Genomic DNA, 21,987 nt, shown 5'->3' on the forward strand with positions numbered 1-21,987 from the left:
AAGAAGCAAGAATGTCCTCAAGTTTTTAATCTGAGCACCCAGAATAATGGAGCTGCCATTGACTGCCATTAGGAAGACTGTAGGAAGAGCAGGTTTAGGGGAGAAAATTAAATATTTGGTTTAGGATATATCGAGTCTGAGATGCCCACTCTTATGGAGAGGTTAAATAGGGAGTTGAGTCTAGAGTTCAAAGGCAAGACTAGTAATGGAGATAGAAGTTTAATAGATGTAAGCCAACGGCTGGTAATTCAGCCATGGGCCTGAATGAGATCACCTGGTTTGAGGGTAAATATAGAAAAGTGCAAACTCACTGAGATCTGGGGATTGAGAAGATGAATAAAACCAAGAAGGTAGACTGAGAAGGACCTGACAGGAAAGTAAGACAAGAATCAAGAAAATAACAAGTGTTGTAAGGAGGTGGAGAAATTGAAACCCTTGCGCACTTCACTGTTGGTGGGACTATAAAATGATGCAACTATTATGAAAAATGGTATGGGGTTTCCTCAAAAAATTAAAAACAGAACTACCCTATGATCTAGCAATCTTACTTCTGGCTGTATATCTGGCAGAATTGGAAGTAGGATCTTGTCCATCCATGTTCATAGCATCATCATTTCCAAAAGCCAAGGGGGTGGAAACAACCCAGTGTCCTTCAGTGGATAAAGAGATAAATAAAATGTGGCATATATATATGTATATGTATACATATTTGATGGAATACTAGCCTTAAAAAAAAGAAGGAAATCCTGTCACATATTATAGTGTAGATAAAATAAATCAGTTGCAAAAAGACAAGTACTGTGTAATTTCACTTACATGAGGTGTCTGAAGTAGTCAAACTCATAGAAACAGAAAATAAAATTGTGGTTGCCAGGGGCTGGGGACAGGGAAAGGAGATGTTCAGTGGGCATAGAGTTTCAGTTTTGCAAGATGAAAAAGTTCTGGAGATCTGTACAGCAATGAGAATATAGTTAACACTACTGTACTGTACACTTAAAAAGATGGTTAAGATAATAAATTTTATGTGTCTTTTACCACAATTATGAATGAATGAATCAAGCAGTCAGTCAGTCAGTCAGTCAAGAAAAAGCAGCATCCCTGGAGTCAAGTGAAGAAGGTATATAAGGAGAAGGGAGCAGTCCATTGTATTAAATGCCAGAAGGTGGTCATATCTGAATAATGGCCACCAAAGATCTCAGGTCTTAATCCGTGGAAACTTAAATATAACTTATATGGGTAAAGAGTCCTTGCAGATGTGATTAAGTCCTTAACGTGAAATCTATATCCTAGATTATCTTGGTGAGCTCCAAATCCAATGAGAAGTATCCTTACAAGAGAGAGGCAGAGGGAGATGACACATAGAAGAGAAGAAGGCAATGTGACCACAGAGGCAGAGCCCAAGCAATGGTGCCACAAGTCAGGGATCTCAAGCAGCCATGAGAAGCTAGAAGAGGCTAGAAATAGATTCTTCCTTCCAGAGTCCAGGAGGGATCATGGCCCTGCTGGCACCTTGATCTCCCCTCAATGGAACTGATTTTGAATTGCTATCTTCCAGAACTGTGAAAAAATAAATTGTTGCTTTAAGCCGTCGAGTTTGTGGTAGTTGGTTTCACAGCCACAGTTCTTTCTGGACTGAGACAGAGATCAAGTAAGGTGAGGACTGAGAAGTGGTCATTGGATTTGGAAAACTCCCCACAGGGAGCCTGCTTCTCCCTCTGCCTATGTCTGTACTCTCTCTATGTTTCTCTCATGAATAAACAAATAAAAGCTTAAAAAAAATTTGAGCCTTAATAATGCTTCTGATATTAGACATACTTAGGAACCAGTCCCTGGTTCTCACACTAGGTTATAGATATGTTTTGAAGGCAGTTCATTTTATCACTGTGGCCTTTAAATTTTGTTGTTGTTGTGAAGTAAGATCTTGTTTCAGTGAGTTTCAAATGCCTCGTATTTAGCCTTTCTTTATGGGTTAGTGGCATATATTTGCACAGGAGCCATCTTGGAGCCATTTTTTTAACTTGCTCATTCCTAGAAAAATCCTCACCCCTCACCTTGGAGAGGCCTTCCTGCCATGAGCCCCGGGGGAATACCAAAACAGAACCAAACTTGTTAAATAAAACACAGTGCCACCGCAGGCTCCATACATTCAGATATTTTTGAAACCTGTATCACAAGTGATTAAAGTGCATTAAATCAGTGATTATAAAAAATATTTGTTTTGGATAAATGGCCCTGCAAGATAACTTCTGGGTCCTGCTAAGCTCTGAGATTTCATACTCCGTGTCGAGGAAGGTCAGTCAGTTTCACAGCCTCTGCTTTCTTGGAACTGTTCTTGGTACCTGGGGACTGATCTCTCAGGTGTGCCTTCTGTGAGGCCAGACTAAGAACGGAGGAAAGAGAGCAGACAAAATGGTTAAGAAGATCCTGAAAATAGTATGTGCAGTTTTGAGGTGGTTTCAAGACTACACATATACAGTTATCAAACCCCTTCATTGGCATGCTAAAAACAGGTGAGTTTTAATGTATATGAATTATATCCTGATAAACCTGCCTTTAAAAAAAAGTATCTGGGGCAGCCCGGGTGGCTCAGTGGTTTAGCGCCGCCTTCAGCCCAGGGCATGATCCTGGAGACCTGGGATCGAGTCCCGTGCCAGGCTTGGAGCCTGCTTCTCCCTCTGCATGTGTCTCTGCCCCGCCCCATGTCTCTCATGAATAAGTAAATAAAATCTTTAAAAAAAAAAAAAAAGTATCTGTAAGATGGTCTCCTGGTCCCCAGGTCAACATTTCAGACAAAATCCCTTTACCTTTTGAAGATGGCAAGTAAACAGCTGTGCTGTGGAGAAGGGTCCCTTTCTTGCTTCTTCGTTCTCCTCCCCTCCAATCAAGGGTACTTGCAGGGTAATCAGCGTGGGCAAGAATTGTCTGTGTCCTTACTTAGTGATAACGTAAAAGAAACGGTTACCTGGGTAACTCAGTGGTTGAGCGTCTGCCTTTGGCTCAGGTTGTGATCCTGAGGTCCTGGGTTCTAGTCCCACATCAGGCTCCTTGTGGGGAACCTGCTTCTCCCTCTGCCTATGTTTCTGCCTCTGTCTCTGCCTCTGCCTCTGTGCCTCTCATGAATAAATAATATCAGAAAGAAAGAAAGAAAGAAAGAAAGAAAGAAAGAAAGAAAGAAAGAAAGAAAGAAAGAAAGAAAGAAAGAAAGAAAGAAAAAAGTGAGTTACCTATCCGTTCGTCTTTAACTTCTTACATTTTTTCTCTACTCAGTCCTTATAATCAAAGGATATTGTCAGGGCAATTTATTTTATGCACTTAGAGAAGTCATTGTAAAAACAATATTGTTTAGAAGAATAAAAAATGGCTCTGGACTCCATGTCAGAGATGTTTAATAGATTTAAAAGAGGATATAAAATGTGACAGTTGAGTAATGGGGAAACATTAAAATAACTTCATTCTCTTACGGATGTCGGGAGCGGAGGAGAGGGATGGATAAATCTTACAGTGTGCACAATGCGAAAACATCTCAGAAGATCAGCATTGATGCAAGGCCCAGAAAATGATTATGTATATTAGTTAATATTATCTTCTAAATATGATACTACAGACCCCCAAAAATAAGCATTCCAAGTTGAGGAAAGGCACTTGAGAAATGACTCTCAAGGTTCCATTTGGTTGTCTCTTGATGGTAGATTGTAGGGAGTTTTTTGCTTTCTGAATCTCTGTGTTTTTCAGTTTCTCAATAATGGGTGTGTATTTTTAAAAATATTTAAATAGTTTTAAAGTTAAAAAATTTTTAATATTCATTTTTAATATTTTAACAATATTTTTAAAAAGTCAGTTTGAGACAAATGTGCTCCTTGCTGTCCCTGACACTAAACTAATAAAAAGGAGCCAAGTCCTCTGTGCTGCCGTTTCCAGGGCTGTGGCCTCACACTGGGTTTCTGCCTGAGTCAGTGGCCACCGAGGGGTGGAGGTGGGGGATGTGAGGCCAACGCTACAAAGGAGCTTTCAGCATCAGATTTACCCTTTCAAACAGTGTGTTTGTGTAACTTTGCAACTGGGGAAAATTATAGGTGATTTATATGTTGCCAAGAACAACCCAGATTGCATGTGGTTACCTGAGGATCTGTCCCTTTCTTGGCCGTAGCCAAGAAATGGTGAGAGGGAAGAAGACACGAGTCCAAGGTTATCTTTTGCCCCAACTATGTGAGGACACTTAAAGATCTGATGAGATAATAGTCTGAGAGGTGTCCTTTCTGGGAATATGCTTTATAAGCCCATTTGCTACCAAACAAAAGCTGCCATTAGCAGCCCATCTTGAGGATCAATGTTTGGTGGGGCTGCAATGAGGAGCATGGATGATTCTGTGCTCCAGGTCCCCATCTTCACAAGTAGCAAACATTTACTGATGCATCTAATATCCATAAGGCTGGGTGCTGGGGGTGCCAGCTGGGGGACTTTCATTTATTTAACAAATGTTTATTGAGCATCTACTGTGAACAGAATTTGCTCTTAGTTTACATTTGGAAGAGGAGAAAGATGGATGCTATAAAACTTAATTCAGTAGCTTCAGATTATTATAATGCATTGGGAAAAAAAATAAACAGGGTGCTATGCTGGAAGAATGACAGGCTAGATGGGGCACTTCATTAGATAGTGTCATCAGGAGACCTGGCATTTGAACACAGGCTCAAAGAAAGCAGCAGCCATGGAAAGTACCAGCCAGAGCAATACAGCTCAGCAGACAGGGGAAATAGCAAGTACAAGGGTCCTGAGGTGAAACCTGGCTTGGCCTGTTCAATCAGTGAAGACAGACAAACAGGGCAACTTTGGAGATAGAAAGGTAGGTTTAATAAATATTTATGGGAGAAAGTCTGCACAAAATACTAATAATTAATTATAGCACTCAGCATACAATTTTTAAAAAGGCCAGGGAAATGGCTTGGTTTCTACTATCATAGGCTCCTGGGTTGGTGTGAGTTTGAGGGAGTGAGGAGGTCACTGTGGTAGGTAGTTGCTAAGAAGGGTTCTCCGAGGAAGAGAGGCTAGGTCCTGGCTGCAAGATATAGGTGCATGTGAGGGAATACGTGGTATGATGAAATCATGGCTGCCTTGGGCATCTGCTGTATTGGGAGAACAGAGAACAGGCTTTTTTTGGCTAGAAGTTAGAGCTAATGATGTGCGGCAGAGGCAGGCACTGTAGATTTTGATGGAAAAGCTGCTATGTGTGCTCAGACACTCTGCCGGCCATTACATACAGGAAATAGACCCGAGGAGGAAACAGGAGACAATTAGCCTCAGGTGGTTGGCTTGCAAGTTTATTCTGTGCACACAGGAAACCCTTACAAATGCTATAGGTGGACGTGAACCTTTCCCTCCAGAAGATACCAGTGAAAGAGCAGCGCCTTCTTAGAATTATTGAAGGAGCCTGTAGGGTTCTCACATCCACTTAGTGGCTGGTTTCCGTAGAAACTTTCTAACACATGCACATGCTTCTGAGTCACACACATTAAACATTTAATAAATCCTTGATCATGAATTTTAAATCACAATTGATTTTCAAATAATTATTGCCTCCTTAAGAAGCCATCAGTGCAAATTAGAAATTTCAAAATTGGATGTGATTTACCCACTTTCCTCCCCATAAGTTCCCAGTTAATAGAGGCACAGTTGGTCATAATCCTAGACTTTTCCCTTTGTCTTTCATAGTCTCTGATTCCTTTTCCATGTTCCTTGTGAGGACTGGGGATCATGTATGTAATACTTCTAGGTTACAGGGCTCAGTAGTTGCTCAATAAATGGTGGTGGTCATTTCCTGTTCGAGCCTGTTCCTTCTATAGCACTCCGTACTTTATAATGTGTTGTCACAAACATTAGGCACACTTGTGCGATCCTGCAACCCAGCTGAGCTACTGAGGCCCAGAAAGATTAAATGATTTTCCCACTTAACAAACAGCTAGGAATATCAGAATGGACAGGATTCAGGTCTAGTGTCTTCTAGTGCCTAGTACCTGTTTTTCTACTCTTGTACCACCTGTCAGTTACATTACAGAGAATATTCCTAGACAATACGGTGATAACAGACTTGAATGGATGGGGTCCAGTTATTACTGGGGGAACTGCATTGAGGATCTTGACCAAAGGACTTTGAGTGTTACCATTTTGGGAGCCCAAGGTCTATTTGAGCAGAGGCAAGGTAACTCAGGCAGCCTAGTCTCTCTGAACTCCAGGGGTTGCCTAAGGTCTGAGATCCACTGAGGATTTAGAATTGAAGCAGTGTTTTGTTTTGTTTTTTTAGAGAAATTAATTAACCAATAAATAATTTCCTACAAAGAGGCAGAAGGCCACTGCCTGTCAGATATCCCTTGCCTGCTGTTGTAGAGCATTAGACATCAGTAGGTTAACAGAGCCATTTCTATGGAAACAAGCTCGTTATTTCTCTTTTGTTGGAACCCTACTGGTTCATGGTAGAGGCTTCCTTTTTTTTTTCCCTAAAGAAAACCCAACATATACCATACAAAATATGAGTCTTTTTGCCTCTGAGTGAACAAAGCCCATCTAACATTTAAGAATGCCAGCTCCCATTTGTGGATATAGCCATTTGCATTATCCAAGGCTCAGGTAAAAACTAAAACTCACATGTAATTTTTAAGTTGCAACATGGTCTATTCATTGCTGTTTCATTTTATAAAATCTGTGAAATTCATGACTTTAAGCCAGCATTTTTCAAGGACTGTGTTTTTGTCAAAGTCATTAAAAGCAGCTAACCAGTGATGCTCTTTCCAAGCAGAAGGCTACATCTCACAGAGATGTTGTTTCAAAAACAGCAGTTTACTGGAAAGCAGAGCGCTGTCATTTCAAATAATGGTTTCTGGCACCCAAGTAAGTCAGGGAAGCTGTGTTGTGTCTTACTCTCCACCTACACAGCATCAACGGCTCCCATGCTGAGTAGAGCGAAATTAGATGCAATGTTGTCTTTCTCCCATTTGGTAAGTGGCAACGTCCCAACAAAACCACATGGAAATAGTCCAGAGTAGAGTTTAAGTTGATATGTTGCTCCCTTGGTTCATGTTCTTCCCCATTGGCCCTGTAGCATTTTTGTTTGGTACAACTTCTGTACCACATCTCATTCTCATTAGTTCTCTCTGTAACTACAAAGACTGTAAAAATTTCTATTATGTTTGTGAAATGGCCAAACATATACCACAGTCCCCAGATTAGGATCAGTCTGTAGCATCTAAAAATGTGAATTGAGAAGGGCTGAAAGAACATCTTTCCCTGGTGGGGGCTTGCTTTAGAAACACCCCTCTCTCTAACGTTCTGACTGAATCCATGCCTTTGTTTCCTCCAGCTAGGGATGCAGTGCTTACTTCCCCGGAGATGTAAGGATCAAACAGGAACTTGGCCCAGGGCCTGTCACGAGGCAAGCCCTTGGTTTATAAGCTAATACTCATTTTTAGTATGAGTTCCTGGTCCTCTGGTAAAAGAACAGAGCTTTTGGCCTGTAAAATCAAATTCCCGGAAATGAGAAGCACTGAAACATGGGGAGGGGAGAGAGGAAGTGGGGGAAGGTACTTAGAAGATTACTGTTTTGTTTTATTTACAAAGCCATCCTTAGCCAGCACTGTGGGGTCTAGCTCTCTACATTCTGGGTGCTCATGAACAACCTGGGTCTTCACAGGGGAAGTTATCTTTCTGTGCCTTTTCTCCCTCCCCCAGGCTCTCCTCCCCTATTCAGATACCAACTAGCATCCTCTGGTGTCCGGTATCATTTCATACCTTCTATCCCCATGCCAAAGTCTGTGCGGACATACTTTATTCTACCCGCTCCCTGACACCCCCCTTCCCATTCTCATCTTTTTCATTTGCCACCTCCAACCTCCACACTGCTGCTCAAAAATGAGCAAAGGCAAGTGAGGAAACCAGGACATTATGACACCCAGAAGATATCTTTGTGTCAGCTCCAGTTGTTGAAACACATGATTGGGAAAGAGTGAACATGTGAGGTGGATTCCAGCCCTGACACCCTGGGGCTTGAAAGTGTTGAGGGGGAAGTAAGAAGTTTCACAAATAAATCCTCTATTGATTTAAAATATTCCTAGTGGTGGGATAACCAAAAAGAAATTAGTGTTTGCTGATTAGTAGAGACTGAGATGTGCTATTTGGGGGTTTTCAGATCAAAGTAGCCAACTGGTAATAGGAAGAGATCTCTCACAGAAAAAGTACCCTGAAACCTGGCAGGCTGTTTCTACAATTATTGTTTTATTCACATTGCAGCAACAACTCAGAAATTCACTTGTGTTCTGACTGTGAAAGCCCTTCCCTGGACTCTTTGGATATATACTCTAATCAATTTGATGATGGGGTTCTTACTTGCTACAGAATCATATAGAGTAGGGATCCAAAAAACAAAAACAACAACAAAGAATGAGTTTGGCAAAATGACCAAGCTAAACTTGTGTAGAGGTATGAGCAATTAACAAAGACATGTACCCAGGTGACTAATTATAGGGGCTCTAAAGAACTATAAATTGAAATTGTTAGAAATTGGTCCTCTCGTTCAAAAGCAGCTAACAACAATTCACCAATGATATGGCTTACTGACAAATGAGAATAATAAAGATATCAAGTGACTGGGAGACCAGAGACTGTAAACCTCTGATTTGTTTTGTAGACCAGAATTGTTTGTTTTATTGCCCATATCATCCTAACTTGTAAATATATAAAACAAGTAAATCAACCCTCTTTGCACCAACTGCAAATATCGAAACATACAGTGTTTTCTGAGAAACACACAGTGGTAATTAAAATCAAAGACCATAAGAAAGCGTGCCTGAATGCCATGCTTAAAAAGCACCACTAGAACCTGAAAAGAATGGGAGCCTCCACAATTAACCTATACTCTCTAAGGCAAAGATCTCATTATCAAAACATTTATTTATCTTTGTGCCACAGAAATAAAGAGTTGTGTGTTTACTCTCCAGCCTAAATGACAAGAAAATGTATGGTTTCTTAACAGAAAAGTTCCTCCTGAAAGAAATTAAAATACTGGATGTATTTTTAGAAAAAGAAAACTCATCTAATGCTTATTATTCTATAACAAGCCTATATCTCATGTTCAGGGGGAGGGATGCTCCTCTCATCAGTGAAAAGAATAAAATGCCTTCTGTATTATTCTTGGGTTTGGAATTCAGGTGGGATAATTAGGACATTCTCCCAGAGTCCTACCAATCGCTCTCACATAAGCTCTATAATTGTTCTAGGAGCTTTGGTTGTTTGTATTCTTTTTGTTCACTGGCAGATATGACCCAGCATGATCTCATTCCACCAGCACATTGCAAGAGATTGTGCTCTCTTTTAAATAAGCAGGGACTAAATATCCATAAAGCATAATAATGCTAATGAGAATTATGAGCACTTAATACTTATTCATCCCTGGGAAGGTAATAGGGATCCTAAGACATAATATAAAAGCAATTTAGTTGAATCTTTCCTTGTGGAGTTACTTTCTTTGAGCAGATTCCTCATGCATGGATCTATGGCTATTTTTTTTTCCAGTGTCCCTTCTCACTGAGGGACCAGGAGCAGTCCAATTCATTGTTGCCTGGCACTCTACAGGACATTAGAATTTCTGCCTCTGCTCTCTAAGTGCAATACCCCTCAATACTGTCATAACCCAGGTCACTCCCATATATTTCCAAATACTTCAAAGGGTGGCACTTCCTCTCATTGAGAACCATTGTCAGTGAGGCTTAGAGAATAAAGTTAAATCCCACTTGGAATTTCCAGAGGATTGATTGTTAGAATCTTGAAAAGAGATCTTGGCTGTAGAATTCTGAAAGAATTAATCTGCAGTATTATATTCTCTGATTCAAATTCAGAGATGTGTAACCACCCATTTCAGTACTTGAGAAGGGTGGGCTACTGATTGCTGGGCTGAAGAGTGTGTCACTCCAGCACTACCAGCATTTGATCATTACCCCCAGTTGATTCCCAGACATGTTTTGCGATTCTGGAAGCAAGCTCTGGAATCTAGAATCTCCCCATGACAGCCAGACTCTGACTCTATTTCCCTCTGCCCCACTGATTTCTAGAAGAGTTAGGGTCTACAGCTAGGTGCATCTTTGAGGTGGGCCTCTGGTTCCAGGGCCACGCTGGGCCCCTGCAAAGGTAAAATATGGTGCATCACAAGGCAATCCAAAAACTAGCTGATGAGGTGAGGGGGGAGTGGTGTATAGAAATTAATCACCCTCTCTTTTTAACTAAAGGGTTTTTTTTGGGGGTGTGTGTGTGTATGTGTGTTAAAGCTTTGTGTACGTGATCTTTTCAGCAGAATTTTTTTCTTTTAGCTATTTCAGTGGTTGGTATAGTCAAACCATTTCCTTCCCTCTTAAAATAATATCTGCCCAATCTCTGTCAGATGTAAAGTGAAACAGGAACATTAGCAAAGGATATCTGATATGCATCTATGCTTCTGCTAAGCACCTAACAGGACTCTGTCAACACTTTCTCTTGGCCTGATATGCTCACAAGATGCAACACCCTTTTCTCAACAACATTTCCCATTGCATGCAATTGCTGTCAACTTAGGTAGGGACAAAAGACAAAAGTTTTTGTCTTCCCCGTTGGAAATCTATGATGTAGCACTTATACACCAACAATGAACAATATGGGAAGGATATTAAGGAAACAATTCCATTTGACAATAATGTCAAAAATAATAAAATATATAGGGACTTAGAATTAACTTAGGAACAGAGAGCCCAGAAATAAATCCTCACCTATGTGGTTAAATGACTTTCAATAAGGGTGACAAGACCATTCAATTTGGAAAAGGAAATCCTTTCAACAAGTGGTGCTGGGAAAACTGGATATCCACATGCAAAAGAATGGAGTTGAACCCTTACCCAACACCATTTACAAAAATTAACTCAAAGTACATCAAAGACCTAAACATAAAAGCTAAAACTATGAAACTCTCAGAAGAAAACATAGGGCAGAAACTTCACAGCATTGGATTTGGCAATGATTCCTTGAACATTACACCAGATGAATGGGCAACAAAAGAAAATTGCATTTTATGAAAATTAAAAACTCTTGTGCATCAAAGCGCACTATTAGCAGAGTGTAAAGGCCATTTATGGAATGAGAGAAAATGTCTGCAAACCCCATATATCTGAGAATAGATTAACATACAGAATATGTACAGAACTCCTAAAACTCAACAACAAAAAACTTGGTTCAAAAAAAGGCAAAGTTGGGGGACCTGGATGTCCTGGTCAGTGGAGTGTACAACTCTTGATCTCAGAGTTGTGGATTTGAGACCCACATTGGGTGTAGAGATTACTTAAAAATAATAAAACATTTTTTAAAAAAGGGCAAAGGACTTGAATAGATATTTCTCCAAAGGAGATATGCAGATGGTCAACAAGTATGTGAAAAGATGCTCAATGTCACTAATCATCAGGGAATGTAAATCAAAACCACAATGAGATACCACCTCACATCCATTAAAGTGACTACGACCAAATAAACAACAGAAAAACAAAAATGGAAAATAATGAGTGCTGGGAAGATGAGAAATTGGATTCCTTATGCACTTTTGGTGGGAATGTAAAATGGTATATCTGCTATGGAAATCAGTGTGGCTGTTCTGCAAAAAATTAAAAATAGATTTACCATATGATCCAGCAATTCTACTTCTGGGTATATACCCAAAAGAACTAAAAGTAGGGGCTTGAAGAGATATTTGTCCACCCATGTTCATAGCAGTATTATTCACAGTAGCTAAAACCTGGAAACAATGAAAGTGTCTCTCATCAGATGAATGGATAAGCAAAATGTATATACACGCAGTGGAATATTATTCAGCCTTAAAAAGGAAAGAGATTCTGACACACGCTACAATACAGATGAATCTTGAGGACATTATGCTCATGAAATAAGCCAGTCAAAAAAAGATAAATGCTGTATGATTCCACTTCTACAAGGTTCCCAGAGTAGCCAAAATCATAGAAACAAAAAGTAGAAGGTGATTTCTAGTGCTGAGGGGAGGAAAGAATGGGACTTACAGTTATTGGGTACAGAGTTTCAGTTTTATAAGATGAAAAGGGTTCTTAGTGTGTGCATGTGTGTGTCTGTGTGTGTGATGCATTGTCCAAATACCTCAAGCTTAGGAGACAGACTAACTTTTCTTATTTACCATAGACACTTTTTAGGAAAACGCATATTTCTTTGGAACACTGGCTTAGGATTCTATAGTGCTTTCAGTCTTCAGGAGGAGAATTTTGTAGGAAAGCAGCTGGATGTGAAAAATAAGACAATGCCCAAAGTAATTCTAAAAGTTTAGGGCGTCTGGGTGGCATAGTCAGTTGGGCATTCCACTCTTGGTTTTGGCTCAGGTCATGATCTTAGGGTCCTAGGGTTGAGCCCTGTGTCTGGCTCTGTGCTCGACACGAAGTCTGCTTGAAATGATGGGGTCCCAAATCAGAGTTGTTAAAGTCTCTTTCTGTTTTTTTTGTTCTTACATAAAGATCCCTCCTCTTGTTCTTCAAGGATATGAATACAGTTCAGAGATCTTTGTGGCTTCAGAATCCCTTCAGTCTTCCTTTCCATTTTATTCTCTGATGCCTTTGAAAATAAGTTAAGGGAATAGGTTTTTTTTTTTTTTTGAGGGAATAGTTAATTATCTTCCAATTATACTGTAAATGCTGTTGGGGTGGCTGATTTTGCAGTATTCTTTATAAAATAACACTCACTATGAAGGGACCTCTTTGTTTACAGTGTTATATGTAATTTCTTCTATTGCCTCGAAGAACAAGATATTGAGATATAAGAACCAAAAAAGATAATTTCCATATTTATGCTTTTTTTGGTAATTAACAATTTTTTTTTCCTGAATAAGTAACAGTCTTGTATTGAACTTACTGTGGGTTATACCTCCTTCCCTGGGTTTTCTATGTATCTTCTTTCCTTTCTGAGATAGTAGCCTGATTTTTTACTTTATCCCTGGATAAAAATATTCCCCCAAAGCTATAAGTCATGGTTTTATTTAATATGTCTTCAGAACAAGATTCGACTGTTGACTGAAGTAAGGCTTTAATGCCTCTCATTTCTTGGGTCATGCACTCTAGCTAAATTGCTGCTCTCAGACATTGCTTCACTGTGGGGTGCCAGTGACCTCAAAGGGCACATTTACACAGACAATCCTGAAATAGCATATGACACCTTGACATAGAGCGAGACCTGATCAGAATGTGGAGGAAATGGGCACCATAAATAAAATAGGGTACTTTCCAAGATGAACAACAAAAATAAATTGAGATGGTGGGTCAAGAAAGAATTAGAAGAGGAATGAAATTGGGATAGAACTTGAAGCAGGTGGAAGAAAGGATGGGGAGGTGATCTGGCAAAGCCAGAGGCAAAGAAACCATCTCATAATTTACGTAAGTATGAATTCCACTCTCTAAACATTTGTGTTCCATTTCCATATTTATAAGAGTAGTAAGTCCATTATACTAAATACAGAATTCTGCTGGTGAACTCATTGATGCAATTAACAATTTAGACATGGCAGTCCTTCCCCCTTTGACATTACAGATGAAGAATTGTGAGTTAAGTAAATAGTTGTGTCTAGCCATATTTCAAATAGAATAGAGAGAAAAGACTATTTTTTTAAATGCTGGATAAACAACACTGAAAAGCCACACATCCTTTGCAGGGTCTCTGCAGTATAATAGACTGAAGTGGTTACAGTTAACTAGAAAGCTGGTATTGGAACACATCAGGAGAACATTGTAAACTTGGTGTTTTTAGTCCTAAAGGATTATATAATTTACCATTCCTTTCTGCTTGCCTTTCATTCTTCATCCTCTGAGGGCACTTAAACAAGTATCTGACAATAGTAGTACCTGAAAAATAGCAACAGTAATAATGCATCCTGCCACCCTTCCCATTTCAAACTCATTTCACAAATTAAGATAGTTTTAATGACTTGCTTTCTTAATTCAGCAGCATGTCTTTTTCTAACTGATGCTTCATTGTTTTTCCCTGAAGAAGGGATGGAAGTACAGAGGTGTGTGTGTGTGTGTGTGTGTGTGTGTGTGTGTGTGGGGCTGTGCGTGGGGTGTTTGGAAAACCACACCTCATCTCCTGGTCTGCTGTAATCAGGCTTGGTCCTGGATTGGTGATGTAGAGAGCTGGGAGAGCCAGGCCTGACCACAGCCACTCTTTTAAATTTCCCCCATCATGATGAACCTGCTCTTTTGGCAGCTCCTGAATTCCCTGATGCATTCTTTCTTCCTGTTTTCTTTCCTAGTGTATCCGAAAAACCCACCCAGCATTCCAATGGCCAGCAACAACACCGCCAGCATAGCACAAGCCAGGAAGCTGGTAGAACAGCTGAAGATGGAAGCCAACATTGATAGGATAAAGGTGAGGACCACATAACCCACATGGATCTTAGAGCCTTGACTATAAGTAACATGATTTGCAGCCATCTATCACTTGACACCCCTTCTAAAAAGAGTGATAAAAAGCAGTGAGAGCATGAGAGAAACTTAATAATTGGGTAAAAGTTAATTTTCCAATGTGTCTTTGCCTTCTCCAGATTTCTCCAAAATAAAAAAACAGCATAAATTAAAACAGGTTCTCCACATAGAATTCAAAGCAAAACAATAACAGCAAAACAAACAAATGAGAAACAGGCTCTTGGTTGAGTTCTAGCCAAGGAACTTGGAGAACACGCAAAACTTACCAGGTCACCAGCTGACCTCCCTGACTCTGTACTGACTGTTTTTTCATTTGGATTTTAGATTTTCTGTCTTGGTTTAGGTTCTCAGTTAAGTGTCTCTCTGACATGGTTAATCTTTCTAGTCACCACTTCGGGTTGTAATTATCTTCTTTTTAATATCTCATTGGATTTTTTTTTCTTCAAAACACAAAAATCACACATGGTCTCCCTAAGAAGTCAAACAGTGTAGTGGGTTAATGAAAGTATTTTATCAAATGGAACTCAGAAACATATCTCATTTTATTAAAATAAAGCTAGAACATTCTTCCAAATGCCAAATTCTTGTTTATTTATTTATTTTTTAAAAAATATTTTTATTTATTTATTCATAGAGACACAGAGAGAGAGAGAGAGAGACAGAGAGGCAGAGACACAGGCAGAGGGAGAAACAGGCTCCATGCAGGGAGCCTGACGTGGGATTCAATCCCAGGACTCCAGGATCATGCCCTGGGCTGCAGGCAGCACTAAACCGCTGTGCCACCGGGGCTGCCCCAAAATTCTTTTTTAAAACTAGAACATTTCTCCTATTTTCTCCATGCCAGAGTTAGCAACCTGAACAACCCACCCAACCTTTGGAGTATGCTTCTAGAGCAAAGGTCAATAAACTAAGGCTCATGAGCCAGATCCAGCCCATTGCCTGTTTTTATAAATAAGGTTTTATTAGAACATAGCCATTCATTTACACATTGTCTATGGATACTTTCCCACTATAACAGCAGAGCAGGGTAGTTACAGGAGAAACCATGTAGCCCATAAAACAAAATATTTCTCTCTGGCCTTTTACAGAAAACTTTGTTGACCCCTGCTCTAGAACAATGATTCTCAGCCCACCTGTATACATTCAGATTACCCCAGAAACTCTGTGGAAAGACCAATTCCAAGACCACCCTCTATACCAATTAAATTAGAATCTCTTGGGGTATGATTCAGGCATCAGGCTTAGTTTGTTTGTTTGTTTGTTTATTTATTTATTTATTTTTGCATTTTGTTTTTAATTATAAGTTAGTTTCAATGTATAGCCAAGGTTAAGAACCTAGGGAAGGGGTCCCTGAGTGGCTCAATGAGTTAACTGTCTGTCTTTGGCTCAGGTCATAATCCCAAGACCCTGGAATCAATTCCTGCATCAGGCCCTCTGCTCAGCAGGAAATCTGCTTCTCCCTCTTGCCTTCCCCCCTACTCACACTTTCTCTCTCTTTCTCTCTCTCTCAAATAAATAAATGAAATCTTAAAATAAAATCAGGTGTAGGCTTTACACCTGATGTAAGGCTTGAATTCATGATCCTGAAATCACGAGTCATATACTCTACTAAATGAGTCAGCCAGTCACCCAGGGTTTGCTCCTTCTAACTCCCATCAGCTATCGTTTAGAAAGTGAAGAGAAAGATGATCTTCCTTCAGAAATAAGCTGAGTAAATAACCATGGGCATCTGTCCTAATCTTCTTTTTTGAGTTCTGATAATGGGGCCATATAAACAGCTTCTCTTCTCTCAGCAGCTCTAACTCTTATTATTCATGAATGAGATAAGTGAGAGGTCCTCACTATCTGCCTTGCTCCTTTACCACCTTTCTCTTTTCCCTTTGCCTCTTCTTTTTCATTCCCTTGCTGAAAAAAGTACAGTGTGGAAGGTGGGCACAGAATGTGCTGCAGGAAGTAAGGTGGCTCAAGGACCATGGCATCCAAAAGTATCATTTAGTCCTTCCTTGGGAATGGTGGGGAGAGAGGAGTCTTTTGCCCATGGACCTTCTGGAAAATGTCACTTTGCCTTTTAGGGTGGCCCAACTAAGATAAAAGTAGTTGTGAAGCATCATTGTGGTTGGCTTTTTCTGTTACTCCTCAGCATCCTCAGATTTATCTCCTGAAGGAGGAGGTGATGGTATTAGAGGTGATGAAAAGCTGGCAGTGGGAGAAAGAGGACAGAAATAGGTCTGTTCAGCCATAAGTCAGACCTCCTTCATCCCTCACTCGAATTACTGATTGCAGGGGCTCCTAGTTGATCCCTGAAATCCCATCTCAGCCCTGTTTCCACGCCTGCCATCAATTACCCTCCACATTGCTGCCAAAGACCATTTTCTCTAAGAAAATCGTATTACATTCCTCTCCTACAGAAAATCTTTTTGTGCTTCCCATCACCTGTAAAATAAAATTCAAACTCTTTAGCAGAGTATGCAAGGTCCTTCTGGCCTCTGCTCTTCTCAGCTTCATCCCCTCTTTTTGCCCACCTGCCTTACTGAGCCACTTCTGGTGCTCTTGATGGAAATTTCAAATGCCTGGAACATTCACTCTCCTTTCTATCCTTTATTAACTCTGGCAACTCCGTGAAGACTCAGACCAGTCATGACATCCTTTGTGAAGGTTTCCCAGACCCTCATCTCATCATAAGATTGGAATTTTACTGATTTTCAGTTGTTCTTTTATTCTTTTGTCTAATAAATATTTTATTGATAGCTTTTTAAATGGCCAAACCTTGTTAGATCCTAGAGATATAGAGATGGAGAAAGACGAAGACATGGCTCTTGCCCTCAAAGATCTCCTAGTCTAGGAGGAAGTTACAAAAAAAATATGAATGAGACCTATCACTGATAGAAATAAGATATCCAAAAAGCATAATCATCAAATATCAACAGGAAGAAGCCAGCACCACACCCTGACTCCCTTCGTATACTACTACTGAAGACACCAAAGGAATCGCCACTATAAGAGAGAAGAAGTGTTCATCTAACAAACTGAGCGCTAGGTGCTGATCTTCCTAGGCCATCTTCACATCCAAACCTCTGGACCCTTGCTACATCATTAGACCTCGCGTTGTTGGAGATACAGCAGCAGCTAGTGTTTCAGCACTTCTCCTGCACATCAGAGCGAGGCAGGCATGCTGTGGCAAAGTGTCAGATTATTTTTAGTTCGGCCGTTGGCTAAACTGCGACTGTTGACAGAGTTGTCAGCTAGCTGGTTTAGGGCTTGGTTATTCTGCCTTTAGGAATCCCTTCAAAGGCTTCTGAGCCCTTGGGCTTCTCCACCTACTTTGCCTGCGTGATCCTGTCAGCAAGAAAGGGCTTCTCTCTCAAGATCCCTACGTCTGTGATTCTGCAGTCAGATAGTGACCTCTTCAAGCTTGGGCAGCAGTGTGTTATGTACATCCGGCGGAGCCCACTGTGGCTGAGGCCATGAGGAGCAGGGGGCAGGGAACACAGCTGGCATTAGAGCTTTGAGAGTCCCATCAGCAGGGGCGGCTGCAGAGAGAAGCTGTACCGTAGGAGGATCTGCATAGCATATTCATTTTTAAACCTTCTTGTGTCCTATCCCTTTGCATCACACATCCCGAGAGAATTGAGCTAATGAACCCATTATCTGTTCATAAGCCTCAGGCATATATAAATTACACTCCCAGCCTTTCTGTGTTTCTTTGTTAGCATTTCATTCAAGGACAGAAAGTAAAGAGAATCAAAGGAAGCTGCTGGGAAGGGATCTGGGGACAAGGAGAGAGAGGGGCATAGAGACTGTGACACTCAGATGTATGAGACAGCAATGTAGTCACACTGATGTCGAGTGAAGATGGATAAAAGGAAGCTTGTCCTTAGAGCACAAGTTGAGGAAGCATGTCCAAAAGTAAAGGACAGCAGGACTTCAGTAAATCTATTTGTTCGCCACTGTATTAGGGCTCATTGGGTTTCTAATAATAGAAACCTAGCCCAAGTTCACTTAAGCAGGAAGAGGGGATTGATAATAAAAGATACAGTGTGTCTCAGATTCCAAGAGCAGAAATATAGCTGGGTAAGCAGTAGGAATAAGAGCTGGAAACTGGAGAGCTCTGTTACATGTCTCTGCCTCTGTGTGTCTGCCTCTTTCTTTTCCTGGGAAGAATAGATTTCTCAGCTGCCTATTCCATGTGGCAGATATGATGGCTGCTCACTGCTCCCAGGATCCCATGTCTCTTCCAGCTCCATGAAGAAAGAGATTGGTTGATTCAATTCCTTTTAGTCTCAAGTGCATATTCCTGGAATGGCATGTCTGTTCTAGCAAGAGTGAACCATCTACAGCCCCAATAACAGACATTAGAATCAAACCACATTGCACAAACATTGCTCCTAGGAGCTAACCCACCCATATGAATGGGAAAGGGTTAGATAGTTAAGGAGGAGTGAGAATCACTGTAAGCTGGAAAGATGCTCCTTGACAGTGGGCATCATCAGCATCATGAAAAATGACATAGATGTAAGAAAAGAAAGCCAAGGCTAGGAGCGTGTGTGAAATGATTGCTTCTTAACTACTTGTATATTCCATCAATTGACCCCATATAAGAATGTCATTTATTTCTTTTTTCTCCCAAATATTCCTAATAGAGCTTTCCAACTTGCTCTATTATCTCAAGAATATACTATGTAAAGTCCCATCTCTCTGGTTACTCTGGGTCCCTCAATGAGAATGCCCTTTCCCTCATTCTTTTCCTATCCACTACAGAATGAATGTTTGTAACCCCCCCTCCAAAAAATTCATATGTTGAAATCCCAGCCCCCAGTATCATAATATTTGGAGGTGGGGCCTTTGGAAGATGGTTAGCCCTCATGAATAGGGTTAGCGCCCCTTTTATAAAAGAGACCCCAGGGGGATCCCTCACCCTTCTACCATGCGAGGTAATAGTAAGAAGACATCTGTGAACCAGAAAGTAGACTCTCAATCTGACAGCACCTTGATCTCAGACTTTCAGTCTCCAGAACTGTGAGAAGTGAATTTCTGTAGTTTATAATCCATCCATTCTACAATATTTTGTTACAGGAATTTGAACCCACTAAGACCCTGTCTAAATCTTACTTTCCCATTAGGGGTCAGCTCCAGTCCCCATTTGTCCATGAATCTCTTGCCATTCTGCCTATATTTATTAATTGGTTTCATTTTCATCAAATAAAATTTTCTAATTAGACCACAGTCCTCAAAGACAAAGACTATGTCATTTACTTCTCTGTATTCTTCAGGGTGCTGGGCTACAGGGATTCAAGAAACTTTTTTTTTTAGTGAATAGCTTTAAGTTCATGTACTAAGAATGTCATATAACAGGACATCAGGAGCTGTAATTCACATGACATTTCCAGTGACATTTATGGTTTAGGAAATTGCAAGCATGAGTATAATTGGCCAAATAAAGCTGTGGTCATAGGGGCACCTGGGTGACTCAATCAGTTAAGTGTCCAACTCTTGATTTTGGCTCAGGTCATGATCTCAGGGTCCTGGGACTGAGCCCTGTGTCTGCTTGAGGATTGTCTCTTCCTCTCCCCCTGCCCTTCCTATTTGTGCTCACTTGCGCTTTCTGTCTGTCTGTCTGTCTCTCTCTCCCCCCATGAAATAAATAAATCTTTAAAAAAGAAACCTATAGTCATAGGGGAAAATTCATTGAAATACAAAAATGGGGATCCCTGGGTGGCGCAGCGGTTTGGCGCCTGCCTTTGGCCCAGGGCGCGATCCTGGAGACCCGGGATCGAATCCCACATCGGGCTCCCGGTGCATGGAGCCTGCTTCTCCCTCTGCCTGTCTCTCTTTCTCTCCCTCTCTCTGTGACTATCATAAATAAATTTAAAAAATTTAAAAAAAAAAAAGAAATACAAAAATGAAGAGAAGACAGGTGAAGAGCTTCATGTCTTGTGTTTGATTATAAGTAGCCAGAATTTATCATATATCTTCTCTTTAAAACAGGTCAACATAAAAATAGACTGATTTTCATAACTGACAAATATGTATAAATTATTAAACCAAATTTTATAATGATTAAATCATCTTTCTGATATTCACTCGTAAAAGATTAGAATTGAACTTCACAGAAAATGGTACTGAGAAATGGACCAGTTAAAACATTATGCTTGGTAGTAAAGAGGAGACATATATCCTAGGTTTGGGACTTTTGAAATCTTTTTCTAGCATTTGAAATGAAAGTTTTAACACTACTCCCCTAAAATGCTTGCATTTGAGGAGCACCTGGGTGGCTCAGTCAGTTTAGTGTCTGACTCTTGGTTTCAGCTCAGGTCATGATCTCATAGGAGCCCTGCATCCAGCTCTGTCCTCAGTGGGGAGGCTGCTTGAAGGTTCTCTCTCTGCTCCTTTCTCTCTCTCTCTCTCTCTCTCTCTCTCTCTCTATATATATATATATATATATATTATTTATTTATTTATATATCATAAATCAATCAATATTTTTTTTTAAATGCTTGCATTGGATTTATTAGGGAGAATGAGATACTATCTTCCTCATAGGCCAGTTGATAGTATTTTCAGAGATAATAAAATCAGTATAATATGTCAAAGGACTTAAAGAGGAAAGGGTTGTGTGTTCATACTTGGCCAATCCTAACTCATTCAATTTGCTAAAAATGAAGCAAAAACTTTAAAATTGAATTCACACATATGTTAATAATTGAGCTTGACATTTCATTTTGATGAGAGTTGAAATAACTTTTAAAAATTCAATAGATAATTTATTAAGCATCATGTACATGCTTAGCCTTATGCATTGTGTCTAGGAGCTACAGTAGTACTGTTAAACCTTGATAATTTGAAATTTGTAAGAAATGAATTTTTCTGAATAGCCCAGTTTTCAGGCAAGCTGAAGTCTCTTTTCTTAAAAATCTAACTATTTTGGATGACACTTTGAATATCTTTTTTTTATTATTAAATAGAGTAAATGAAGTATAATGTACTTTTTTGATAATTCTTTTGAAGTTATTAATTTCAAAAATATTATTCTATTTCTTTTTTTTTCAAAAAAATCCTTAGTACCATTAGTTTAATACCCCCATGGAGGAGAGGGAGGGGAGGACTACTTAGAATATTCACTCATTATTTTATAAATAAAAAATAGTCAATATCTCTCCATGCAATTTTACTTCCTCTAGTATAACAATCAAAGTTTGAGCCTAGGTGCTCTTCACACCCAAGAAAGACCCTTTAGACTCCATTTTGGCCACCAGCAGTGATGCAGGCATGATGATGATGTGAGATGATAGGTGACTTGCTGCCTTTCATTCCTGACTTTAATAATCTTACTGCCCACAATGCCTCTCATATTTTCAGTATAGTTCCAAAGCATGTCAAAGAATACTAAGGTTTCCTCTGCATTCACCAGTGTTTAAGTTGAATATTTTAATTTTTTCTTACTTAAATTATGTATTAATGATTCAAAGAAAAATGAAGACTTTAAAGTGGCCAGTTGCTT

At 39.9% G+C, this 21,987-nt stretch overlaps 1 protein-coding gene across 3 annotated transcripts in view; it reads left to right on the plus strand.

Moving 5' to 3' along the window:
• GNG2 (G protein subunit gamma 2) overlaps positions 1 to 21,987 on the plus strand; it is a 113,587-nt gene that overhangs the window by 72,540 nt on the left and 19,060 nt on the right. For all 3 annotated transcript variants that reach the window (XM_038544710.1, XM_038544709.1, XM_038544711.1), the window contains exon 3: positions 14,318 to 14,433. In XM_038544710.1, the coding sequence (XP_038400638.1) occupies positions 14,347 to 14,433 (87 nt within the window). In that variant the 5' untranslated portion in view covers positions 14,318 to 14,346. The remainder of the gene's footprint in view (positions 1 to 14,317; positions 14,434 to 21,987) is intronic.

The sequence above is a fragment of the Canis lupus genome, chromosome 8 (assembly GCF_011100685.1).
Source record: "Canis lupus familiaris isolate Mischka breed German Shepherd chromosome 8, alternate assembly UU_Cfam_GSD_1.0, whole genome shotgun sequence".
In the NCBI taxonomy this organism is placed as follows: Eukaryota; Metazoa; Chordata; class Mammalia; order Carnivora; family Canidae; genus Canis; species Canis lupus.